General features: G+C 40.9%; 2 protein-coding genes across 4 annotated transcripts in view; both read left to right on the top strand.

The window, feature by feature from the left end:
• RBBP5 (RB binding protein 5, histone lysine methyltransferase complex subunit) overlaps nucleotides 1-21415 on the top strand; it is a 32799-nt gene extending 11384 nt beyond the window's left edge. Inside the window, exons 4-14 of one of the 3 annotated variants that reach the window (XM_064360277.1) lie at nucleotides 3894-4034; nucleotides 5436-5598; nucleotides 7525-7634; nucleotides 9258-9377; nucleotides 9465-9618; nucleotides 9714-9785; nucleotides 10715-10832; nucleotides 12396-12465; nucleotides 12871-13100; nucleotides 15039-15116; nucleotides 21016-21415. In XM_064360277.1, coding sequence (XP_064216347.1) covers nucleotides 3894-4034; nucleotides 5436-5598; nucleotides 7525-7634; nucleotides 9258-9377; nucleotides 9465-9618; nucleotides 9714-9785; nucleotides 10715-10832; nucleotides 12396-12465; nucleotides 12871-13100; nucleotides 15039-15116; nucleotides 21016-21044 — 1285 coding nt within the window. In that variant the 3' untranslated portion in view covers nucleotides 21045-21415. Of the gene's footprint in view, nucleotides 1-3893; nucleotides 4035-5435; nucleotides 5599-7524; nucleotides 7635-9257; nucleotides 9378-9464; nucleotides 9619-9713; nucleotides 9786-10714; nucleotides 10833-12395; nucleotides 12466-12870; nucleotides 13101-15038; nucleotides 15231-21015 lie in introns of all 3 variants that reach the window. The other 2 variants (XM_064360276.1, XM_064360275.1) reach the window with 2 other exon arrangements.
• A 96-nt stretch (nucleotides 21416-21511) lies between these two features.
• Nucleotides 21512-26667, top strand: TMEM81 (transmembrane protein 81). The gene is made up of 2 exons (XM_064360278.1): nucleotides 21512-24061; nucleotides 24904-26667. Exon 2 carries the CDS (start codon nucleotides 25505-25507, stop codon nucleotides 26270-26272), a length of 768 nt encoding a protein of 255 aa, XP_064216348.1. The 5' UTR covers nucleotides 21512-24061; nucleotides 24904-25504; the 3' UTR covers nucleotides 26273-26667.
• The last annotated feature ends 246 nt before the right edge of the window (nucleotides 26668-26913 follow it).

The raw sequence follows: 26913 nt of genomic DNA, 5'->3' as shown, positions 1-26913 counted from the left end.
CTATTTTTGGGGGTTATTTCTTCTGCTGTTTATTTCACATTTATAATATAATGTGTATTGCTTTTTCTTGGTTTGTTAATTTCAGAAATTGGGTTTCCTGTTACAGTGTATTTGAATTTTAACTTTCCCTTTTATACTCCCGTCATCATCATCCATCCAGCTATTGGCATTTTTATTGTGTAGCTTTGCGTGTTAGCGCCTTTAGGCCTTGTTGGAGTTGACATTCTCTGGAAAGATCCGCTATTTGCCTAACTATAGGTATTCTAGAGCCAGTAGAAGAGAGACACCAGAGTCCTTTTGTGTGCAGGCTTTAACTTAATCCCTCTATATTTACTTCCCTGCCCTCCTCTGTTCCTGGAGTCCTGAGTCTGGGAGTATATTTATCTTGTCTCTGATATAAATAATATTTTTTCAGCACTTATTATATACAGACATTGAGTACTTATTATGTGCCAGGCTAAGAATTTTTTATGTATTAATTTAAATTCTCTCAACAGCCTTCTGTAGGTAGATACTGTTTTTATTACTGTGTTATAGATGAAGAAATGGAAACGCATAAAACTTCAGTAACTTGCCTAAAATCACACAGCTAGGAGGTGGTAATGTCTCGGCTTGAGCAGAAGTCTGACTTTTGAGCCATGTTCTTAACCGTGGAGATTATATTGCCTGCTAAGTTTCTCAGTAGTTTCTCCTCTTGATTTCAAAACCTGGGTAAATTATTGGTTTTGGGTTAGGTTTTTACTTGTTCCATTTGTTTTTTGTTTTTGTTTCCTGCCTTCCTGTGGGTTACTTGGACAAGTTTTTAGAATTTCCTTTTGCTTTATCTGTAGTGTTTATGAGTGTATATCCTTGTGCAGCATTAGTGGTTACTAGGTTTTACATCAAACATTTATAACTTACTACAGTCTACTGGTGATAAGTTGTATTGGTGAATATTTTACCAGTTTAAGTGAAGTGTAGAAACCTTACCTTCCTGTCATCCCCTTGTCCTTTCTTGTGTATAATAGTCTTAAATGTTTGCTCTACATACATTGAGACCCACATAAGACAGTGTTAAAATGTATGTTTCAAACATCAAAACTCAAGAAGAGAAAAAGCAATTTTTTTTCTTTTTTTTGAGATGGAGTTTTGCTCTTGTTGCCCAGACTGGAGTGCAATGGCGTGATCTTGGCTTACCGCAACCTCTGCCTCCCGGGTTCAAGTGATTCTCCTACCTCAGCCTCCTCAGTAGCTGGGATTACAGGCACGTGCCGTCACACCCGGCTAATTTTGTATTTTTAGTAGAGATGGGATTTCACCATGTTGGCCAAGCTGGTCTCAAACTCCTGACCTCAGGTGATCCACCTGTCTTGGCCTTCCAAAGTGCTGGGATTACAGACGTGAGCCACTGTGTCCGGCCGAGAAAAAGTAATTTTATCTACCCATATTTTTATACTCTTTTCATTGTTCGTTCTTCCTTCCTGATATTCTAAACTCTTCCTTTAATCTTTTCCAGACGTGATTTAGCCATTCTTTAGAGTGTGTCTGCTGGCAACAAATGTCTCAGTTTACCCATTTATTCGTAGGATGACAGTTCTTTTCTTTCAGCACTTGAAAAATGTGCCGCTTCTTTCTGGCCTCCATGGTTTCTGATGAGAAATCTCCTGTCATTCACATCGTTGTTCCCCTATAAGTAAGGCATGATTTTTCTCTTGCAGCTTTCAAGATTTTTACGTATTGTCTTTAGTTTTCAGAAGTTTGCCTATATTTCTTGGAGTGGATTTCTTTGGGCTCATCTTAGTTGATGTTCTTGAATCTGTAGGTTTTATATCTCTTGCCAAATTTAGGAAAATTTCAGCCATTATTTCTTCAAATACCTTAACATACCAGTCTGTATTCTGTCCTTCCAGAACTCTGATGACATGAATATTAGATCTTTTGTTATAGTTCTACAGGCTCTGTGTGTGTGTGTGTGTGTGTGTGTATCTGTGTATGAATGTGTATATGTTATTTTATCTATATAATTATATATGTTTGTGTGTGTGTGTGTGTGTATGTATGTATGTATATTAGTCTATTTTCTCTCTATTAAGATTGGGTAGTTTTTATTCCATCTTCCAGTTTGCTGATTCTTTCCCTTTTTTTTCTCCATTGGCTGCTGAATTCAACTATTGGGTTTATTTCTCTTACTATATTTTTCAGTTCCAAAATTCCCATTTGGGTCTTGTCTGTATCTTCTATTTCTTTGCTGAGATTTTTTGTTTTTTTTCCCCAAAGTTTGAGGATGTTAATAATTATTTGTTGAAGCATTTTTATGATGACTGCATTGTAATTCTTGTTAGATAATTCTAACATGTCATCTCTGTATTAGTGTCTGTTGACTGTCTTTTCTTATTCAAATTGATATTTTCTTTGTTCTTGAGTTGACAAGTGATTTTCGGTTGAAACCTGAGCACTTTGGGTATTATGAGACTGTAGATCTTATTTATTTTTTATTTTTTCTTGAGACCGAGTCTCACCGAATCACCCAGGCTGGAGCTCAGTGGCACCATCTTGACTCACTGCAATTTTTGCCTCCCAGGTTCAAGTGGTTTTCCTGCCTCAGCCTTCTGAGTAGCTGGGACTACAGGCACACACCACCATGCCCAGTTAATTTTTTGTATTTTTAGTAGACATGGGGTTTTACCATGTTGGTCAGGCTAGTCTTGAACTCTTGGCCTCAGGTGATTCGCCTGCCTTGGCCTCCCAAAGTGCTAGGATTACAGGTGTGAGCCACTGCGCCCGGCCTATAGATTTTATGTAAATCTTCTAGATTAGCAAGCTTCCTCTGATACTGCACAGGGGAATGGAGTATCATTATTATTATTGCCAGAGAGGGTTAAAGTCCAGGTTTCTTCTTACTTGGCCTCATTACTGCTGGGTGGGATTGGAAGTTCAGGCTCTCCACTAGGTCTCTGCTGATATGATCCTGTCTGGGAAGGATAGGAATTCCTTGTTCCTTCTCTCTGTGCGGCCTCCTGTGACACCATGGTGGTGTGACCTCATTACTGCAAGTCTGATTCCCTACTGAGCCTTCTCTGACACCACTCCAGTGAGGTGGGGAGGGTGCCTTGTTATACCTGGATAAAGGGGAAGTCTAGGCTATCTGCTTGAACCTGGCTAAGAGGGGAATTTACAGTTCTTTATATGATGTTTGGCTGGAGTAGATTGGTTATTTTCTTAAAGTTTTCTGTCTTGCTGGGCTGTCCTTTCCTGGTTCCTTAGCTGGAGAAAACAAGCTCTTCTTGGAGCTTTTTGTGCGTGCCCGCTGGTATTACCAGGTTCATCCAGAACAGGGTACATGAGGCAAAAACAAAATTCAGGAATTTCACTCCTGTGTCATCCTTCAGATTCTGCAGTCTCTGGCTTGCCTGTCCTTTGTCTACCTTTCAGAACCTTTTTTGTCTGTTTTATATATGATGTCCAGTGTGTTTAGCTGTACTTAGCAGGAAAAATTAATTCTTTCTCAGTTCCTTTTTAAATTGTTTTAAGTAACAGGTACTTACCACTTTTTTGTTTTGTTTATACCATGATGGTACTACTTCCGAGATAGTTTCAGAAAGTTCAAATATATCAACTCTTAAAGGCCAGCTGATTTTAGACCCTTCTAAGATGTTTTTTATTTCACTGAGTCACTTTATAGTTTTGTCTTGAAATATTATGAGCTTCCATTACTAGATAAGAAAATGTCATGAAAACATTCTTATTTATTGCCTAGTTGGAAAAGCTTGTGGATTTGAGTATATGTAGAACAAAACCAAAAGCATTGTTGACCTTGTGCACTTGTAGCAATGTGTGTGACTTACATAGTTTATCCCGGAGAGTGGTATGATATACTTAGAAAAGGTGCTAAATTACCCCTTTTTTCTTCTCAGCTGGAGTCGAGATGGTCATAAACTCGTGAGTGCTTCCACTGATAACATAGTGTCACAGTGGGATGTTCTTTCAGGCGACTGCGACCAGAGATTTCGATTCCCTTCACCCATCTTAAAAGTCCAGTATCATCCGCGAGATCAGTATGTTTAAGCTATTTCTCTCCTGGGATGGGATCTCATTCTATATGGATTAGCTCTGGGCTCATGACAATTTTAGTTTATGGTTTTAGAAGGCAAATATACATCTCTTCAAACCTTCTACATAAAATAACCTTGCTTTCTAGGTTGGTGTATACATTTTTTTTTTTTTTGAGACAGGGTCCCGCTCTGTCGCTCAGGCTGGAGTGCAGTGCTGCGTTCTTGGCTCACTGCAACCTCTGCCTCCTGGGTTCAAGCGATTCTTCTGCCTCAGTCTCTTGAGTAGCTGGGACTACAGGCGCATGCCACCTTGCCTGACTAATTTTTGTATTTTTAGTAGAGATGGAGTTTCCCCATGTTGGCAAGGCTAGTCTTACCTGACCTCGTGATCCACCTGCCTCGGCCTCCCAAAGTGCTGGGATTACAGGTGTGAGCTGTGGTGCCTGGCCCTGAACACACTTTTTTTTTTTTTTTTTTAATTTTAACTTTTTTGAGACGGAGTCTCACTGCAATGCTCAGGCTGGAGTACAGTGGCGCAGTCTGGGCTTACTACGGCCTCCGCCACCTGGGTTCAAGTGATTCTCCTGCATCAGCCTCCCGAGCAGCTAGGATTACAGGCACCTGCTGCCACACCTGGCCGATTTTTGTATTTTTAGTAGAGACAGGGTTTTGCCGTGTTGGCCAGTCTGGTCAACTCCTGACCTCAAGTGACCCACCTGCCTCAGCCTCCCAAAGTGCTGGGATGACAGGCATGAGCCACCATGCCTGGCCTACTGAATACATTTTAAGGAGAGCATATTATATAATTAAAAACTGACCAATATTAAGACTTTAAGAATGGGCAAAGGTGAGCATAAGAATAATTGGGCCTTGCTGTGGGAGGGGCTTTTTCCTTCTTCATTATTTGGATTTCTTTAGTGGAGGAAACAGTTCAATATTAAAACTACATTTTAAAAAAAGAGTTACAAAGAGAAAACTAAAATGAAAATTAAAAAAGAGTTACCATTCTGTCACCTAGGCATAACTATTCATTTCTCTGGGTTCTCTCTTAGTTGAGTTCTCCTTAAGTATACATCTTACTGAATAGTGCCTCATAGTTCAATACATGTTAAATGTACATAAATATGCATCTATAATCAGTATTTTATTTTTCCCCTTTATTTCATATTTTAGTAGTTTATTAGTTTATTTTTTTTTAATGATTACATTGTATTTCATCAGGACTAATTTTACTCAGTCTTTGCCCTGTTACTAGATATGTGGATTTTATGCTTTTTCACTGTTTCAGATTTGCCTGGGCTGGGAGAGTTGTTGAGGGCATGGAAAGGGTTCAGGAAAAAGGACAGGGAATCAGCCTGCTGATACCAAAGCAACAGCCAACGTACTGTTCGTATTTTTAAACAGGAACAAGGTTCTCGTGTGTCCCATGAAATCTGCTCCTGTCATGTTGACCCTTTCAGATTCCAAACATGTTGTTCTGCCGGTGGACGATGACTCCGATTTGAACGTGGTGGCATCTTTTGATAGGCGAGGGGAATATATTTATACGGGAAACGCAAAAGGCAAGGTAAGTCTAGAAGCTGAGAGATCAGGCATCTTCTGCGTTGGCCCATTTAATGTTTACTTGTTTTGTTTCCTTTGAAATTTTTTTTATTCTTGGACTAAACATGGCTCCTTTCTGCAGCAAGTGTAGTCTTATTTTTTTCCATCCCTTAATAAGAATGTTTGCTCTTTGGATTTAGAGTGGTCAGAGATTATTTGACCTAGAAGAACCATGGAAAGACCTTTACTGGATGCTAGTAATGAAGGGCCATTATGAAATTATAAAGTTTAAATGTCATGTAATCAAATGGAGCACTGCTAATCAAAATGTCTTAATACTTGGTTTTATGAAAGATTATATAATTGGCTGGGCGTGGTGGCTCATGCCTGTAATCCCAGCACTTTGGGAGGCCAAGGCAAGTGGATCACGAGTTCAGGAGTTCAAGACCAGCCTGGCCAAGGTAGTGAAACGCCATCTCTACTAAAAATACAAAAATTAGTCAGGCTGTTCTGCTGGTGGATGATGACTCCGATTTGAACGTGGTGGCATCTTTTGATAGGCGAGGGGAATATATTTATACGGGAAACGCAAAAGGCAAGGTAATGGCGTGGTGGCATGTTCCTGTAATCCCAGCTACTTGGGAGGCTGAGGCAGAGAATTGCCTAAACCCAGGAGGCAGAGGTTGCAGTGAGCTGAGATTGTGTTACTGCACTCCAGTCTGGGTGACAGAGCAAGACTCCATCTCAAAAAACAAAAAAGATTGTATAATTCAGCCCTGCTTAACTTACAGTACTGAGACTTATTATCCTCCTTTGCCCTTTTTGTTAAACTTCTGCCCTTGCCTTTTGGAATGTGTAGGCCTTTTCTCTACAGGCCTTTGTAGTAGAAGGTGTTTGTTCTGTGGAATAAGAAGTCAGGTTAGGTGACCTTTAGAATAGTTCCGTTGAGCATCTTGATTTATTTTCATTTTTTGACAGGGGCACATGGGCTAGTATAATTTTATGCCTATTTTAGAAAGGCAATTTTTGTTTGTTTGTTTTCTATTTTTTTGTTTTGTTTTGAGACGGAGTCTCACTCTTGCCCAGGCTGCAGTGTAGTGCATGATCTCAGCTCACTACAACCTCCACCTCCCTGGTTTAAGAGATTCTCCTCCCTCGGCCTCCCGAGTAGCTGGGATTACTCCTGACCTCAAGTGATCCACCCACCTCAGCCTCCCAAAGTGCTGGGATTACAGGTGTGAACTGACACACCTAGCCTTAGAAAGGCAGTTTTTTTAAAATTGTGATAATACACACACAGCATACATTTTTTTTGTGATAAAATACACACAACATACATTTTACCATTTCAGCCATATTTAACTGTACAGTTCAGTGGTATTAAAGTAGGTTCACTTTATTGTGCAATATTCACCACCATCTATCTTTAGAAATCTTTTCATCTTGTAAAACTGGAATTCTCTACCTATTGAATAATAATTTCCCATTTCCCTTCTACCCTATGTCTTTATGAATTTGACTGCTCTAGGTACCTCATGTAAGGGGAATCATAGCATTTGCCCTTTTGTGACTGGCTTATTTCACTTAGTTTAATGTCCTCAAGTTTCATCCATGTCAGAATGTTCCTCCTTTTAATATTATTGAGTATTATAGGCTCAATAATACTCTATTTTATATATATATATACCACTTTTGTTTATACGGCTCATCTGTCAGTGGATGCTCAGGTTGCTTCTGCATTTTGGCTATTGTGAATAATGCTAAGCATCATATTTTAAGAATAGATTTTCTTTAAAAGCAAAACAGCAATACCAGTTAATCAGGTTAAATATATGGGCATAGAGACATTTGCATTTTTATCCAGTCTCTGTGTAATTTTAGAAACAAGCCAGATCTAATTACTGTTAGTTATTGGAACACTTACTTATTTCCCCTCTCCTTTAAACTTTAGATTTTGGTCCTAAAAACAGACTCTCAGGATCTTGTTGCTTCCTTCAGAGTAACAACTGGAACAAGCAATACCACAGCCATTAAGTCAATTGAGTTTGCCCGGAAGGGGAGGTGAGTGAAATCTTGCCTTTTTAGGGACAGTTTTAAGAGCGAGTAGAGTGCAAAAATACATGGAGATGTGCAGTTTTCATGTATATTATACTTAAACTTAAAAAAAAAAAAATGTACTTAAAGTTGTTAGAAACTCACAGTATCTGGTTTTTGAGTTCATAACGTTTCCTGCAGTAGTTACATCTTCCTTATCTGGAGGTCATCAGGCAGTTACTTTATAGAAAAGATAAGTAAATGGTCAGTGCTTAGAACCAAAATGCCTGGCATGTAGTAAGCACTGGGAATATATTAACTATTATTATCAGAACTCATGTCATCAAATGTGAATTTGATGACATGAGTTCTGAATTAACTGAATTTACGCTTTTTTTTTTTTTTTTTTGAGACGGAGTTTCGCTCTCGTTACCCAGGCTGGAGTGCAATGGCGCGATCTCGGCTCACCGCAACCTCCGCCTCCCGGGTTCAGGCAATTCTCCTGCCTCAGCCTCCTGAGTAGCTGGGATTACAGGCACGCGCCACCATGCCCAGCTAATTTTTTGTATTAGTAGAGACGGGGTTTCACCATGTTGACCAGGATGGTCTCGATCTCTTGACCTAGTTATCCACCCGCCTCGGCCTCCCAAAGTGCTGGGATTACAGGCTTGAGCCACCGCGCCCGGCCTGAATTTAGGCTTTTAATTTTGGATGTTATTCTGGTAAGTTTGGTTACCTAGTTAAAAGTAGAATATATCAACAGAAATAAGAAATAAGTTGTCAGTAAGAGGTAATAGCCCTCCTATTTTGTTTTGGAACACCCATGCATGACTTAGAGCAGGGGTCCCCAGCCCCTGGGCCACGGACCAGTACTGGCCTGTTAGGAACCGTGCTGCACATGAGAAGGTGAGCACTACCACCTGGACTCCACCTCCTTTCAGATCAGCAGCGGTATTAGATTCTCATAGGAGCAAGAACCCTATTTTGAACTGCATATTTGAGGGATCTGTGTTGTACACTTCTTATGAGAATCTACTGCCTGATGATCTGAGGTGGAACAGTTTCATCCCGAAACCATAACCCTCCTGCCAGCCTGGTCCATGGAAAAATTGTCTTCCACAAAACCAGTCCCTGGTGCCAAAAACGTTGGGGACAGATGACATAGAGGATATTAACGTTCAGAATTCTCTTGAATTAAGAAAAGGTTACAGTCAGTGAAGTCTGTAAGAAAGTGAAATAACTAATATATAGATTTTTAAGATTTCTAATGTCATTATAGTAAAAATGATATTTTAAAATGACATATTTAGCTTATTACCTCATTTAGAAGAATAAAACAGATCAGAGAAATGAAGTATTTTTATCTGTTTTACAATAAACTTGTGAATGTAGTAAGCTGGTTTCAGTATAGAGGTCTTGGAACTTAGTTAATACTGACAGTTTGTATATTTTGGGTTCAGGGATACACAGGAAGTATAAAACATACTCTCACTTCAAATTATATTTTGTTTTGGAAGATGACAAGTAGATATGTAAATATTCTAGTCTATTAGATTTTTTTCTCAGTTCTTCCCCAGTTTATTAGTCGTTTTGTGGTACTAAGAAACAGATTTCTGACCTCTGGTGTTGATATTTTTGTCCTTTCTGTAGTTGCTTTTTAATTAACACAGCAGATCGAATAATCAGAGTTTACGATGGCAGAGAAATCTTAACATGTGGAAGAGATGGAGAGCCTGAACCTATGCAGAAATTGCAGGATTTGGTGAATAGGTATGTATCACAACCTAGAAGAGTGTGTAATCATTTATGACCTGGGCTTGAGTTCCAGCTCTCCTTGGTACTTTCCTTGTCTTTTAGGACCCCATGGAAGAAATGTTGTTTCTCTGGGGATGGAGAATACATAGTGGCAGGTTCTGCCCGGCAGCATGCCCTGTATATCTGGGAGAAGAGCATTGGCAACCTGGTGAAGATTCTCCATGGGACAAGAGGAGAACTCCTCTTGGATGTAGCTGTAAGCACATTAGGACGTTGCTTGTTAGTCACATAATCCAGAAAATCTGGAATCTGTTCTTACAACCTATTTTTCTTTCCTTCACTAAAATTTAGTGGCATCCTGTTCGACCCATAATAGCATCCATTTCTAGTGGAGTGGTATCTATCTGGGCACAGAATCAAGTAGTAAGTATTCTAGTTTACTTGCTTTGAAACTAGATACCCCTTCTTTTTATCAAAGAACCTTATACATAGGAAGCTAAAAATTATCTTATTTATTTTCTTTTGCATATGAATCTCACAACCTAATTAAATAGGTTCAGTGCATCTAGTTGCACTTTATTTTGGTGGGAAGGTCTTGGTCCCAAGTTGGTTTTCTGGCTCTTTTCCGGGAGAAACTCTAGTGAATTTTTTTTTTTAAGACAGAGTCTCACTTTGTCACCAGGCTGGAGTGCAGTGATGCGATCTCGGCTCACTGCAACCTCCACCTCTCGGGTTCAGGTGATTCTTCTGCCTCAGCCTCCTGAGTAGCTGAGACTACAGGTGTGCGCCACCATGCCCAGCTTATTTTTGTATTTTTAGTAGAGACAGGGTTTCACTGTGTTGGCCAGGATGGTCTCGATCTCTTGATCTCGTGATCCGTCCACCTTGGCCTCCCACCTTGGCCTCCCAAGGTGGGTGGATCACAAAGGATTACGGGGATGAGCCACCATGCCCAGCCTCTAGTGACCTTTCTGTTGCATTTTTCTGTTGCTTGTTTGACATGTTTTTCATTTGCTTTTCTTTCTTTCAGCTCAGTTTCTGTTTTACATCTTAATTTTACTTTGAACACCTTTAAACTATGTTTATAATCAGTGTACTTAGAAGAGAATTTAACATTTTACCTCAAAATTCCTAAAGCAAGTAAAGAAGGCAGTGATTCAAAAGAGCGACAGTGAATAACTTAGAATGTTTAAGATAGGAAATACCTAAGCTAGTAAAACCTATAGATACTCATTTTTTTCTTACCTGCCAAATTTAAGAATTGTGAATATCGGATCTTTCATTTATCATTAATGTATAGATTACAGATTATTGCTTTCACATATGGTTAAGTAGTATATTTTGTTGTATAGGAAAACTGGAGTGCATTTGCTCCAGACTTCAAAGAATTAGATGAAAATGTAGAATATGAAGAAAGAGAATCAGAATTTGATATTGAAGATGAAGATAAGAGTGAGCCTGAGCAGACAGGTAATATTTCTCAATTGCAGATAGGATTTCTTAAAGGGAAAATGATTGCTTTACTTAATATTCTTCATTTGTGTTGTAAATTTATTTTAGCACTTTGTCTAAAATGGCCCCCCTGCCCCACTTTCTTTCTTTTTTTTTTTTTTGAGATGGAGTTTTGCTCTTGTTGCCTAGGCTGGAGTGCAATGGTGCAATCTTGGCTCACTGCAACCTCCACCTCCCGGGTTCAAGTGATTCTCCTGCCTGAGTAGCTGCGATTACAGGTGCCTGCCACCACGCCTGGCTAATTTTTTTGTAATTTTAGTAGAGACAGGGTTTCACCATGTTGGCCAGGCTGGTCTGGAACTCCTGACCTCAGGTAATCTGCCCGCCTTGGCCTCCCAAAGTGCTGGCATTACAGATGTGAGCCACTGTGCTTAGCCTACGAACCACTGGGCCTGGCCCCTGTTTTTCTTTAAGCTTACACAGTCTCTACAGTATTTAAAGAGCCTTAGTTTATAAGGTGTTAACTAATGGCTTATATGGGTATTACCAGGGCTCAAGCATCTCTCTTAACATATCATTGTATATTTCCTGATTAATTGCAGATGACTAAGTGAGGATGTACATGCAGCACCTAGCAAAGAAGTCACTGTGCTAAGAGTGCTCAGCTTGTCTCATGTATTCTGTCACTCCTTTGTCAGTAAGAGAAGGGTTAAGAGCCTGGGCTCTGAAGTCAGACTGCCTTGGGCAAAATACTACTTAAACTGAATTTCCTCATGTGTAAGATACGGGTAATAATAGTACCTGCTTTTTAGGGTTGTGGGGACTAAGTGAAATAATTCATGTAAAGCACTTAGTATATGCCTGGGCCATAATAAGCACTAAGATGTTAATTTCTATTATGATTATGACTGTGATTTTATCTCTTCTGAATTTCTAGATAGGAGCTCCTTGAGAATTCAGATTTGACTTTTTATCCCCATATTGTCTAACATAGGGCTTTATAACATAGTAAGGTTTGTGCAGGTGAATGCTTAGGATGCCCAGTTGTCAGTGAGTAGTTACTGACTTCTGAGTCACTTGATGGTGCCAGGAACCAGGGGATTGGAAGTGAGGTTGGTTCTCTTTAGTTTGAAAGTGCTAGTCCTCACTTTTGTGATATTAGATAACCTGCATGCCTAATGTGTTTAGGAGGACCTCCAGGGAAGCAGAATGTTCTAGATTATAGGGTTATGTTCTGTCAAACCTTCCCAGATTTCCACATAAATTGTTCCTCCTTCCCATATGCTGAGTACATTACACATAGCATTACTGTATTAAATTGAAACTGTTTCTGTCTGTCTCCCCAGTTAGACTAGGAAGCTTTTACTGAAGAGCTGTTCCCAACTTTTTCTGGGTCACTGCACTATTTTCAGTGCCTAGCATAGGCTGGAAATGCAGCACATGGTTGTTAAACGATTAAAGTGAACTGTTTGGTTTTCCTCTGTTTCTCTGGAACTTCAGCTTCAGCTTTTGAAACCTTTAAGCTGCAAATAAAAAGCAGTTTTTCACTTCTCAAACACCTCCTGTGTTTCTTTCCTGCAGGGGCTGATGCTGCAGAAGATGAAGAAGTGGATGTCACCAGCGTGGACCCTATCGCTGCCTTCTGTAGCAGGTGAGCCGGTCTGGAAGGCTGGGCACTTTGGCTACTGCTGCCCCTGGTCTCTTGGGGAGTACTCCACAGTTCCCCTGGCTATTCCTTCGGTTCCGTCTGCTTATTAACTAAAAGAGATAGCTCATTTGATGTATAAGAAATATAATGTCTTTCTTCTCTAGTCCTATTTTTCCTTCACTTCTCCCTGATAGAGAATTTTAAGGAACCAAATAATCATTTATCCTTCTTATTTTTATCATTAATTTTATCAATTACATTGTCTGATTCCCTTTTATTCATCTTGGGTTTCTTAAAGTTCTAGATCCATATCTGTTGCTTATGCTTAAGGTGATAGAGGAAGGGCTCATGGTTTAAGCAACTATCTCCTCTTTTTTCCAATCCCTTGTCTGGTCCTGCTCCAAATAGTGATGAAGAGCTGGAAGATTCAAAGGCTCTATTGTATTTACCCATTGCTCCTGAGGTAGAAGACCCAGAAGAAAATCCTTACGGCCCCCCACCGGATGCAGTCCAAACCTCCTTGATGGATGAAGGTGCTAGTTCAGAGAAGAAGAGGCAGTCCTCAGCTGATGGGTCCCAGCCACCTAAGAAGAAACCCAAAACAACCAATATAGAACTTCAAGGAGTACCAAATGATGGTAAGAGCTGTATCTTGTTCCCCTGGCCTGGCAGATGCCACTCTCTACTCCCCAGCTTAATCTGGTAATTTCCTGTTTGAGCGATTTTACCTTAAAGAAATTTTCCCATGAGTCTATTTTATAGTGTTTTACCACTTTGCAATTGCATCTGTGTTCACTTCTCTCTTAACATGGAGAAATTCTGCCCCTCAGTACTTTGCCTAAGATGCTGCACTTAATTCTTCTGACCGTAGGCTGAGTTTATTATACCATTCTTCTTTTAAATTTTTCCCCAAAGAGTGGTTTTATTAAGTGCAAAGTACTGGTTAGACTTGGACAATCATTTCATTCTTGTTGGCAAAATTTTTTTTGAGACGGAGTCTTGCTCTGTCACCAGGCTAGAGTGCAGTGGCGCAATCTCGGCTCACTGCAACCTCCGCCTCCTGGGTTCAAGCGATTCTTCCGCCTCAGCCTCCCGAGTAGCTGGGACCACAAGTGCATGCCACCACGCCCGGCTAATTTTTTTGTATTTTTAGTAGAGATGGGGTTTCACCATGCTGGCCAGGATGGTCTCGATCTCTTGACCTTGCGATCCACCTGCCTTGGCTTCCCAAAGTGCTGGGATTACAGGTGTGAACTGCTGTGCCCGGCCTCGGCACAATTTTATAGTCTAACTTGGGAAGTCTTTATTACCACGTTTTGGGATAGGTAGAGTTAGATGGAGGTGTTGTATGTTTACTATTGAGCATCCTCCTTCCCCTCCGTTTTTTTTTTTTTTTTTTTTTTGAGACAGGGTCTCGCTCTGTTGCCCAGGCTGCAGTGCAGTGACATGATCTCGGCTCACTGCAACCTCTGCCTCCTGGGTTCAATCAGTTCTCCTGCCTCAGCCTCCTGAGTAGCTGGGACTACAGACATGCACCACCACGCCCAGCTAATTTTTATTTTTAGTAGATACGGGGTTTTGCCATGTTGGCCAGGCTGGTCTCAAACTCCTGACCTCAGGTTGTCCACCCACCTCGGCCTCCCAAAGTGCTGGGATTACAGGTGTGAACCACTGCGCCTAGCCCTTCCTCTTCTCTTTTAGCCAACTGCAGATGACATTTTGCAACTACATATTTTCCTGATGTCATTGATTTGTGTGTCTATTCTGTTTCAGACACTGTTGGGTTTGTATACCATTGCTGACTCTTACATCAACTGCACGTTGTTTTACCTGCTTTTTCCCCTCTATCTTAAAAGTCTCTAGTGGAATTAACCTGCTTTTTAAAGGAGAAAATTTAGGCTTAGGTTACGTGTAAGAGGTTCTGTAACCGGCCCAAAGTCTCACAGCAAGTGGTGGAGTCAGGATTCTCACTCTAGTCTGTCTGGTTCCAAAGCCCATTCTCTTTCTGCTGTCACATGCCTCTCTGTGTATGTGTGTGTGTGCACGTGTGTGTGTTTTCCTTCTTATTCTGGTTTGATTTGATATTATCAGTGCATATTTCAATTTCTTGTTCAATTTAGAGTTACTGTGGCTTGGCATGAACATATAAGCCATAAATGTTCAGTCTTTTGACTTCCCTGGGCCACATTGGAAGAAGAATTGTCTTGGGCCACATATAAAATACACTAACTAATGATAGCTGATGAGAATTTTTAAAAATTGCAAAAAAAAAAAATTCATAATGTTTTAAGAAAATTTATGAATTTGTGCTGGACTGCATTCAGAGCCCTCCTGGACCCCACATGTAGCCTGTGGGCCACAGGTTGGACAAGCTTGATAAAGGCCATGTATGCCTTTGGCCAAGCAACTACTTCTCATTTAATGGACATTCTTTCGTAGTTACAGAAATAAGACAGACCTTTCTCTTTATTGATTAACCTGGGACACAAAGCAACATTCTTTGCTCAACAAAGTTGTGGTTGGGGTGATGGGACTGGTGTCATGTGGATTCCTTTCCATGCCTGTCTGTCCTACAGAAGTCCATCCATTACTGGGTGTGAAGGGGGATGGCAAATCCAAGAAGAAGCAAGCAGGCCGGCCTAAAGGATCAAAAGGTAAAGAGAAAGATTCTCCATTTAAACCGAAACTCTACAAAGGGGACAGAGGTTTACCTCTGGAAGGATCAGCGAAGGGTAAAGTGCAGGCGGAACTCAGCCAGCCCTTGACAGGTAAGGACACACTGAGAGCACTGTCTGGCTTGCTTCGTGGCCTTGCTTTGTATAGCCCTTGACTTCATTTAATTGCAACATTTTTTCCCCTTCCCTTCCCTCCTTTTTCCCAGCGGCAGATCATCTCAGAATTTTAAGCTGCTGCTAAGGGCAGGCCAAACGAGATTTGGCTTAATTCAGTGGCTCTTTACCTTGGGTCTGTAAATAGTTTCCAAGAAATCTACATTCCCCTGATGTAACATGCAAAATATGTGAATATTTTTCTGGGGAAGATGTCCATACCTTTTCTCAGATTCCTGTAGGAATTCATCACCCAAAAAAAGGGTAAGAACCCCTGGTTTAATTCATTTCTTCGTCCGTATTTGCTCTTAGATTTTTTTGTTTGTTTTATCTCAAATGAAAGAGGCAGACAAGTAGCCAGAAATACACGTTTGTTTTATATAGCCCTTGACTGGTTCACTGTAGCATCTTTTCTCTCCCTCTTCTAGTTGTTCAAATCCCATAGGTAGTGTCTCTCTCCCAGTGGTCCAGAAGCAATAATGAAGTTGTTAGTAGTACCGTCATGTTAAGGAAGGACATGCAGTTTGTTTTGGTTTTTGTTTTTTTTTCCAATATCTGAAAATAGTAGATTACCAAAAAGAGAGAAGCTACAGTATCTGTGTAGCTTTTAACATCTAAGCCTTTTGATACATAATATTTGGGTTTTCTCACTTTTGTATTACTGAGGGATTTTTATTGGGGGACAGAAAACAATTTCAGTTTCTTACCAAATACTTGTGAACCTAGGCTAAATGGTCTCTTGTTTAGAAAATGTTAATCAAATTAGAATGTAAACATTGGGCTTTGGAAATTTTTTTTTTTTTTTGCTTTATATGGAAACACTGCTTTAGTTAATACAGTAGTCTCAATTTTCTTGTGACTAGTTTGGTAGACTCAAAGATAGGATTGATACAACCACGTGTCTGGTTGTATTCAGGCTCCCCCTGACTTTAAAATTTTAATCTAAATGTGTTCAAATGTGGTAAGGACTATAGTGCAAAACAGAATTCTTTTGTTTAATTTATAACTTACATCATTTAATCATTGTCTATAAACATGAATTATCTTACAGAAAAGCTGAAATAGACTCAGTTATTCATCATTTTGAGCATTCCACCACCTCAAGCTTACTAGATTAAGACTTTAGTTTTTCATAGCCCAATACTATACCACTGAGTACCAATATTTTTTTCTCAACATTTATGACCTTAAGTGACCCACCTGCTTTGGCTTCCCAGAGTGCTGGGATTACGGGCACGAGCCACCACGCCTGGCCTGTTTGTACATATTGCAAAGTATCCTGGAGCAGGCATGTGGGCATTGCTGACAAGGATTGCAGATTGGCTGGGTACGGTGGCTCATGCCTGTAATCCCAGCACTTTGGGAGGTTGAGGCGGGCAGATCACAGGGTCAGGAGATTGAGACCATCTTGTCTAACATGGTGAAACCCCGTCTTCTCTATTTAAAAAAAAGATTGAGATTGACTAGATATAAATAAAAACAATCCTTCCAAACCCACTTCTTGCACAAACTGATGCCACTACAGAAGAAACACAATTTAAAGTTTAAATAGATTTCCCTGGCCCAGAGAGCTAAAATGTGGCCAAACATAGTTAATTAAAACACTTTAGGACATAGTCTCCTAGCTTCTTAAAACCTATGTATCCTAATCATGTGCTTTTCAAAAGGAAATGTATGGTAAATAAACCATTTCACATTTTTAAAAAACTTGAGCTGGGTCTGGGTGCAGTGGCTCATGCCTGTAATTCCAGCATTTTGGGAGGTTGAGGCAGGAGGATTTCTTGAGCCCAGGAATTCAAGACCAGCCTGGGCAACATGGTGAGACCTAATCTATATAAAAGCCAACCAGGCTGGGCACGGTGGCTCACGCCTGTAATCCTAGTACTTTGGGAGGCCGAGGTGGGTGAATCACCTGAGGTCAGGAGTTCAAGACCAGCCTGGCCACCATGGTGAAACCCCATCTTATAAATAAATAAATAAATAAATAAATAAGCCAACCAAACAAACAAGAAAAAACCTTGAGCTGGGTGCAGTGGCTCATGCCTATAATCCTAACACTTTGAGAGGCCAAGACAGGAGGATTGCTTGAACCCAGGAGTTTGAAACCAGACTGGGAAACAAAATAATCAAAACATTAGCCAGGTGTGGTGCACACTGGTGGTCCACCTAGGAACATAGGAGGCTGAGGCAGGAGGATCGCTTGAGCCCAGGAGTTTGAGATTGCAGTGAGCTATGCTCACGCCATCACACTCCAGCCTGGGCAACAAAGTGAGACCCTGTCTCGAAGAATAAAACCAGCCAGGTGCAGTGGCTCATGCCTATAATCCCAGCACTTTGGGAGGCTGAGGCGGTCAGGTTGCTTGAGCTCAGTAGTTTGAGACCAGCCTGCGCAACATAGACCCTGTCTCTACAAAATAAAAAAATAATTAAAAAACAAAAAAACCCCCAAAACCTCAAGAGAGTATTGAGGGGTAGTTCCAAGACTTCCACAGAAGGACTGCATTCGGCTTTATTGACCAGCTGCAGTGTGGTTTGGATCTTTGTGAAGGTTGAAAATTTTGGGGAGAGTGATGAAACTGGATATCACAGAGAATTCCATCAAAAGTCTGTTTTAGGACAACCTACCATGTTTTTATGTGGGATTGTTTGGGTCAGGATAGGGCCTCACCCAAACGTGGTCATCTTGGAGGGCCCTGAGCAAGCCAAGTCAGACTGGTATCTGCTGCTGATTTGCATATGGCCCATCAAGACCACTGAGGAAAACTCTGGCATTTGGATCTCATATTCTTCCATACCTTGGAGATTTTCAGCAAAAGGCAGTATATAGTAATTGGGTAGATTTTCCACTGGGTATTAAGAAAGGAAGCCTGATCCAGAACGTCTGAGGCCAGACCATCTTCAAAAATCATACCAGTCTGAGGGTTGTATTTGTAGATTAAAGGTTTTAGCCCCCTGCCCCATGGACAACTTCTACATTTGAGCCAGATTATTCAAAGGCAGGATTATAGTTTGTAGGCCATGTTACTACCCAAGTTAGATGAATGACAACTGTTTGTTAATATCCACAGTTGACCAGTTATTGTAGAAATGGTTGCATAAACTGATTCGCCCTAACAAAGCTACCATAGTCTGTTGTATGTTACAACTGGAGAATATGCTTTTCTGTGTTGAGTGAGGACCCAGAGTGAAGCTTGGTGAGGGTAACCCCTAGCTTGGGACTTTTTGGAAGGACCAGGGTGATACAGTCTGCACCATCTATCAAATGCTCCTCAGTTACTTTAGATACTGTCTAGAGGAGAGTCCTGAGACCAGAAACTTGAGATGTGAGCAGAATCACCAGTTTCCTAGTTGCCTGTGATTGCTCAAGGATGGCCCAAGAGCTAGGGCTCCTTGGCAGTAAACAGCAGCAGTAAAGTGGGATAAAGGTGTGGTCAGTTACATACATGTTTTAAAGGCCTCAGAAGATGGTAGACTTGAAGGGGTTGGTGCACACCTGGGTCTGTTTGAGATGGCAAGGGCCAAAGTGAGCAGAGGTGACACTTTTGGGAGTGGACAGGCACCATGCAGATTTCCCTGTCTTGGGCTGTGCCTCACCACTGCCCTGGTGCCAGCCCATCGCCCCAGAGCTCCGAACCACCTCCAAGTCACTTACTGAATCTGTGACTTTTTTTTTTTAAATGCTTGGTAGATTAGTTTTCTTTCTTTTTCTCCTTGCTTCCTCCCCTCTCTTCCCTCCCTCCCTCCTTTTCTTGTGAAGACTAATTTATGAATTTCTGCTAGAATCAGGGTAGTCTTTCTCACTCTATGGGATCTTATTAGCTAACTAAGGTAGGGTTGGAAATCATGATCCTGTGTTCTCTTAGGCTACCCTAGATTGGGCTGCTACTAGAAAGTACCAGTAAGAGCGGATCATTTTGAGCTGAATTTTCCTACCTGTTATGTTCCTGGAGATTTCCTTTTTGTTGCAGCTAAATCATGTGTTTCCTTGGGGGCAGTTGCTTCAGGTCTTTAAATTGGCTGGAGTCTTCTGTATTGTTATTTCTGTATGTCTCATCTTGCTCATAGTACCGCTTGCTCTAAACGATTTGTTGCCTGATGCCTCAACAAGCTTTTGTTTTGTTTCACTTTTATTTATTTGTTTGGTCTATTCAGAAGAATAAAGACTATAGAAACATGAGCTGCCCTCAGCTAACCAGTATAAGGTCGTCTTGAGTGCCCATTCCTAATGCTGTTGATTAGTGATCAAACCACTTTCTCCTATTATAATTTAGGTTTGAAATGGTAATGTTGTATTCATTTTTAAACCATTAAAACTAAATTTCACCAACCTGTGGGAACAGTTGGTGAAAATTGCCTTAAAGTGGTAAAGGCATGATATTGAATCTTGTGGAGTGAATTTTTTTATCTTAAGAGGTTTTTAAAAAATCAATGCAAGGAATTCATTGTGATTTATGTTGAGAGAAATCTGAAAAACAGATCTAACTAAGCTTTTAATCTGACTGAACTACGAAAAGTTTAAATTTGATTTTTTTTTTTTTTGAGATGAAATCTCACTCTGTTGCCCAAGCTGGAGTGTAGTGCTGAGATCTCGGCTCACTGCAACCTCTACTCCCGGATTCAAGCTATTCTCCTGCCTCAGCCTCCCGAGTAGCTGGGACTTCAGGCATGCGCCACCATGCCCGGCTAATTTTTTTTATTTTTAGTAGATGGGGTTTCACTATGTTGGCCAGGCTGGTCTTGAACTCCTGACCTCGTGATCTGCCCTCCTCGGCCTCCCAAAGTGCCAGGATTACAGGTGTGAGCCACCACGCCTGGCTAAGTTTGATTTTTAACAACATAACCTTCAGTAGAGTGTTTGTATCTCATTGTAACTTCAGTCTGTTCTCAGGCACATGTGAATATATTTTTGTTGCCAGTTTTCATTTGTGCAGGAACTTTAAAAATCATGTTAAAAGCAAAGTTATATAAATGGGTACTTTTCTTTCATAATTTGGTGATTATTTTTTAACCATTTTACCTTTAAGTGGCATGCTCTCTGCCATTCCAAATGACATCTGGGAGGATTTTCTTCACCTTGTTCTCTTTTTACATTTCCTAGTTAATATTTCACAGCAGTTCATTTAGGGATGTCTCTCAGAGGTTGAGCAGCTTCTATGGAATAATCAGGGAAGTGTTCATTTGATTTTACTATTCAGGACATTATTTATTGATCATCGTTATTGATCATCGTTGGTGTGTAGAAATGTGGACAGTAGCTGAACATTTCACCATATTTGGGATTCTAAGGTGATAAGGATGTCACTTAAGGAACTGTGGTGCTGGGAAGAGGGTGTCTTGCTCATCTGTTAATCACTTGGTGTAGTACCCTAAAATTTCTTCTCTTCTACTTTTTGCACGTTTTGGAATGTTAAGCATTATTTGTTAGCACCTTAGAGAATGATTAGCAGCTTAGAAAAAATGTAGAACTCTGATCATTTTGCTTTTCCCCCACCCTTTGGGACAGTATTGAGGAAAGTATCGGTGGGGGTGGGGTTGGATTTGGATTGTTTTTTGTTCAGTAAAGAGTAACTGGGAGTTGGAGTTGGTTATGACTTTTCTTAAAAAGGGGAAATTCTTGGTCCATATGTGCTTGTAATGTATCATCCAGCATTCAGTATTTCTGTTCTTACAAGTAAATGGTCTAAATTGAAGCTAAAAGAAATCTTTTTGTGTCTAATCTCTTTAGCAGGAGGAGCAATCTCAGAACTGTTATGAAGACCCTCGAAGTTCTTCATTCTTTCCCACTTTGCCATCATGTGGTTTCTGGACACTGTGGTCAGTCATTTGAAAATTGACTTTAATTTAAAACAAAGGCCTGTGCCTCCCACCCAGGAGGTGGAAGGAGTGAATTTTATGTTTAAATGAAGAAGTGAATTATTGAAGAAGAGTATACGTCCCTTCCCTTCCCTTTCAAGCATCAGTCCAAATAGGCTCTCAGGAATGAAGATTTGTGAAGACATCAGATAGGAATTTTGACTCATTTAAACTTTGATGCTTAGTTATGTTGCTGGAGGAAAGATACCTATGTTTTGCTCGTCTAACTTTATTGTACCCAGCGTCATTTTGACATGCCATTTCCTATCTCCCATTTGCCTTCTGTCCTCAATGCATGTCCTCGAGTGACTTTGTGTCTGAAATTTTGCTACTGGTATCCTAGGAAAACTTTTGTTGCATACTTTCATTTTAAACTTATCCTCTCCCCAGATACTTCATCTGTTTCCATATTGTGTGCAAAGGATGGGCAGAAAAGAAAGTGCTTCGAAGATTTCAAATTTTCAGAAAGGGAACAATGAAGGCCCTCTCTTCCTACAATACCACATTTTGCTCAAGAAGCTGGGCTGTAACAATTCAGGGTTTTCCCTTGTTTTCCTCTCATTGCCTCTTTCCCTCCAATATTGGTTGACTGTGATTAATCATGGTTTTTGAAGATAGCTAGTTTTATCCACCTCCAGCGAAGAATCATCAGTAGTTTATATTGCTTTACCCGTGCTGGCTTCCAGAGATGGAAACAAACCAAGGTGTCTCTCAACAAGCCACTTTTTTTTACTGGGATTGGGGTATCTATGCAAGGAGTAAAGTAAAACCGTCCAGAATCAAAGCAGCAACAGCATAGTTCAAATCAAAGATCAAGATGAATTTTTTTAATCACTTCCTGTGGAAATCTGTCCTCATCGGTCATTATATTTTTCCCTTCCTATACCTGTGCTCCTTTTTCTTACAGTGTTTTCAGTCACTTCCTTTCTGTGAAAGGTTGCTTAGCTTTTTTTTTTTTTTTGACATTTGTTGTTCTTTATATAAAAATAGCAGATTGGATAGATGTATACATTAGGTGTTTGAAATTCTCTGAAAATCCTGTCAGGAAACCAGGTGTGGAAAAGGGCTCAGTAGCTTCTCTGAGTGGAGTTTATAGCTGACTGGAAGTGCTTAACCTGGATCGTCTTTTTTTTTTTTTTTCCCCCAGTATTTTAAGAGGAGAATTTAAATACTGTGCTTACTGTGAAATATATGAGTTGGTGGGCCGGGCGCAGTGGCTCACGCCTGTAATACCAGCACTTTGGGAAGCTGAGGTGGGTGGATCTCTTGAGGTCAGGAGTTTGAGACCAGCCTGGCCAACTTGGTGAAACCCTGTCTCTACTAAAAATATAAAAATTAGCTGGGTGTGGTGGCACATACCTGTAATCCCAGCTACTTAGGAGGCTGAGGCAGGAGAATCACTTGAACCCGGGAGGCAGAGGTTGCAGTGAGCTGAGATCACACCACTGCCCTCTCTCTAGTCTAGGTGATAGAATGAGACTCCATCTCAAAAAAAAAAAAGAAATATATCAGTTGGTGGATGCTCCTATAGGTAGCCAAACACGTTGATTACCTTTTAGATTTTAGCATAGAAATCAAAGAGAGCACATCAGTAAGAGCCTCTTTGTCCTACTCCATCATTTAGACCCAGTATACTCAGTAGTTGAAGAGAGAGCTCTCCCTGAGTCAGTTGCAAAATGTCTGTATATTTAGATGCTGCTACTTTTTTTCTTAAATACTCATTTTGAGACTGTCATGAGTTAGGACAGTGGTTGAGATTGGTAGGGGGCTCACTAGACATGTTTTTGTTTTGCAGACATTGTATCCATTCCAGCCCTCTGCACTGTACACTATAGCAGTGTGCAAACTATGGGACTTAGAGGGTTTCCGCCATATTTCCATGTGTGCAGTAGCTTGGTTTCCTCTGCCTGTGCATTTGGATGTTTGTGCTCTGTCCACCTCCTAAACTGGCTACCGAGAAAATCTTTAGCCCTGTCAGATTGTCTTTGACAGTAAGCTCCTAATAATTATTTATGCTTTCGGAATTTTTTTCAACTTTCAAAACCTTCTGTCCATTTCAGTTTGAATTTCTTGATTTGTATAATATATGTATATTCTCTTCTTCCTTTTTGTCATCCCTGCCCTGCCACTCCCAACATTTTGTTTGTTTTTAAAAATATTCTGGGCTGTGCGCGGTGGCTCACGCCTGTAGTCCCAGCACTTTGGGAAGCCGAGGCAGGTGGATCACCTGAGGTCAGGTGTTGGAGATCAGCCTGGTCAACATGGTGAAAACCCATCTGTACTAAAAATACAAAAATTAGCTGGGTGTGGTGGCGGGTGCCTGTAATCCCAGCTACTCGGGAGGCTGAAGCAGAATTGCTTGAACCCGGGAGGCAGAGATTGCAGTGAGCCGAGATCGTGCCACTGCACTCCAGCCTGGGCGACAGAGCAAGACTCCGTCTCAAAAAAAAAAAAAAAAAATCTGTAGTTTTGTACAAGATGAGACTTAGCCTTGGGTACTTCTTGCTGAAGCTTTAATGCTTTGTAAATAAAATTGGATGTTTATTAAAGAACAGTTGTAGATGTTTATTTGTAAACACTGCTCACTTCTGAAACTCACTGGCTACTTTGCTTTAGTACAAAGGAAAATGTGCTTTCCTGTGCTGATATTAGATCTCTCGATGTGGAAAGATAGACGTAGAAGGAGTAGGGAGTGGAGGACAGGTCCATTTCTGCCTCTCGATGAGATTATAAGTAAATAATGCAAGCAGAAAAGTTGTTGATCAAAGAGATCGTCTAGGAATGATCTCTCTTCCAATTCTATAACTCAGTAGAGTTTTGTAATTACTCCGAAGAGCCCGTCAGGCTAGGCATTCTGGAGGTTACAAAAATGCATGCTAGGAAGTTCCTGCCTTCCAAGGATCTTTCTTCAAGTCTAAGTAAGTACAGTTAAATTCTTATTAGACTTTTTTTTTTTTAATGAAGTAGCTTTAAAATTCATTAAATGCTTATTGTCTCCTAAAGATAAGTTTCACAAAGTCTGTTTAAGTCTTTGATTTTAATGTCAAACTCGAGTGTCTGCTTATTAATCTTTTATGTGATTGAGAACTCCATCTTTGACATCATAGCTGTTTCATAGCAACCTTGACCTAAGCGAGTGATGAGCTCTGTTCTGTAGGATAGAGGGATTAGTAGGCCAAGAGTCAGGGAGCATCGTGCATCCTCTCACCCAAAATACATCTTCAGTGTCCTTGGGAAGGAAGAGTGCCTAAAAGGGGAGAGGAGCTGCCTTTAACGTAACCTTAAACATTCTGATTCGAAAAGGTCATCCTAGCTCTTATCTTTATGAATTTCCATTTCTGTTTAAAATTCCTTACACATTGAACAGTGTTTCACACTTTACAAAGTGTTTTCACATACCGTATATCATTCGATGCTCTAAGTGACCTTCCTCAGATAGACAAGGAAGTCTTAAGTTACAAAGGAGGAAACAAATTCAGGAAGGGTAAGTTACTTGCTTCCCAGTCCAGAGTTCTTAATCCTTTTTATAGGAGGTTTAGGAGCATTAAAGTCAATAATTCAAGTTAATCTTCCTTTTTGTAGACTTTAGTATTTGTTTTATTTGGTGACATTTAACTGGAGCTCTTGAAACCCTTAATTTAGATCCTAGTTTATAGAGGGCAAGGGTAATGGGTGAGGAAGAGTAACTTCACTGTACATTTGAGGTTAATTTGGAAATTCACTTCAGTTTCTGAAGTATTTTCTTCTTTGTCTTCCCAAGAGGTGGATTTAAAGTCATTAAACGAACATGGAAAGGGCCAGGTGCAGTGGCTCACGCCTGTAATCCCAACACTTTGGGAGGCTGAGGTGGGTGAAATTGCTTGAGCCCAGGAGTTGGAGACAAGGCTGGGCAACATGGTGAAACCCCATATCTATAAAAAATACAGAAATTAGCTGGGCGTGGTAGCCTACACCTGTAGCCCCAGCTACTCAGGAGGCTGAGGTGGGAGGATTGCTTGAGCCTAGGAGGTTGAGGCTGCAGTGAGCTGTGATCATGCCACTGCACTCCAGCCTGGGTTGACAGATTGTGACCCTGTCTCGAAAAAAAAAAAAATGTGAAAAGAATGAAGACTTGTCAGGTGTTATTAATAACGATAGATAGTAAAGCAACACCGTTGTGATTTTTTTCCTGCCTTGTGGCCTCACCTGTTAATAAGGACTGGACTTTTATTTATTGTGTTGTTTTATTGACAATATATGCATCATATCTTTTCACTTTGAAGGATATCTCATGTCAAAGGAATCGACTTATGATACTATAGAGGATTCAGCGGGAATACCTTGGGGGCACTAGCTGAGGGTGGCAAAATGGCTACCGAGACATGAAGGCTTTGGCCACTAGTTTTGCCCTTGGGAGCCTGGGGTTGGCCTTCTACCTGCCTTTGGTGGCGACTACACCTAAAACACTGGCCATCCCTAAGAAGCTTCAAGAAGCTGTGGGGAAAGTTATCGTCAATGCCACAACCTGTACTGTCACCTGTGGCCTGGGCTATAAGGAGGAGACTGTCTGTGAGGTGGGCCCCGATGGAGTGAGAAGGAAATGTCAGACTCAGCGCTTGGAATGTCTGACCAACTGGATCTGTGGGATGCTTCATTTCACCATTCTCATTGGCAAGGAATTTGAGCTTAGCTGTCTGAGTTCAGACATCCTGGAGATTGGACAGGAAGCTTTCCGGTTCACCTGGAGACTTGCTCGAGGTATCATCTCAACTGACGATGAGGTCTTCAAACCTTTCCGAGCCAACTCCCACTTTTTGAAGTTTAAACATGCTCAGGAGTATGACTCTGGGACATATCGATGTGATGTGCAGCTGTTAAAAAACTTAAGACTTGTCAAGAGGCTCTATTTTGGGCTGAGGGTCCTTCCGCCTAACTTGGTGAACCTGAATTTCCATCAGTCACTTACTGAGGATCAGAAGTTAATAGATGTGGGACTGGAAGTTAATCTGGACAACTACTACAAGCCTCACCACCCAGAGTGGAAAAAGAAGGTGGCGTCAGCCTTGGGAATAGGAATTGCCGGTGGAGTGGTTGGTGGTGTGTTGGTGAGGATTGTCCTCTGTGTGCTGAGGGGGGGCCTGCAGCAGTGACACCCTCAAGAGCTTAACAGCCTTGCCCCTGCAGGACTGGCTGCCCAGGAAGCCGAGCTGGCTTTTTAGGGGAGTGTTCCAGCCACAGCCAAAAGAATGAGTGGGAGAAGTAGAGGGGACAACTTGGCAGCTGTGGGCGGTGATCGAACTTCCTTATATCCTGTGGATCTCTTCCTGATCTTCCCTGCCCATTGGGTACCCAGGAAACTGCAAGCATTGCCTGTGTTCCTGGGAAGAGTTCTAAGAAGCTTGCATTCATTTTCTACCCTTTATAACTTGGATGGCTCCCCACCTCCATTTCCCCTCTTCTGAGCTGTGTATTCATGTAGAGGGATGTATTCAGCTTTTCTAGTGAACATTTATTTCTTCAATAAAAGTAATTCACAGTAGCTGTATGGAAACCTAACTTTTTCTTTTCTGGTTTATAGTTTCTTGTATTTGTTTAAATTGTCCCATAATCAGTCTGGCTTCATTTTCCTCAGGTTTCTTAGAAGAGACATTAAACCAACTGTCTGCTCTTGGGGACAGAGGATGCAGTGCTTAAGCCTATGGCAGGGGTTGTTAGTGACATCCATCTCAGGTGTGTAACAGTCACTAAATGTTAACAAATTGCCTGTTCTGCCCAGGTAAATCCCCTGTTT

The sequence above is a fragment of the Aotus nancymaae genome, unplaced genomic scaffold (genome assembly GCF_030222135.1).
Source record: "Aotus nancymaae isolate 86718 unplaced genomic scaffold, 86718_ANA_hifiasm-v0.15.2.pri h1tg000039l, whole genome shotgun sequence".
Lineage (NCBI taxonomy): Eukaryota > Metazoa > Chordata > Mammalia > Primates > Aotidae > Aotus > Aotus nancymaae.
This window is presented reverse-complemented; position numbering and strand designations above follow the sequence as displayed.

Bases quoted from the DNA above. Each gene is read 5' to 3' on its own strand.
- TMEM81 (XM_064360278.1), top strand. From the start codon at position 25,505: ATGAAGGCTTTGGCCACTAGTTTTGCCCTTGGGAGCCTGGGGTTGGCC.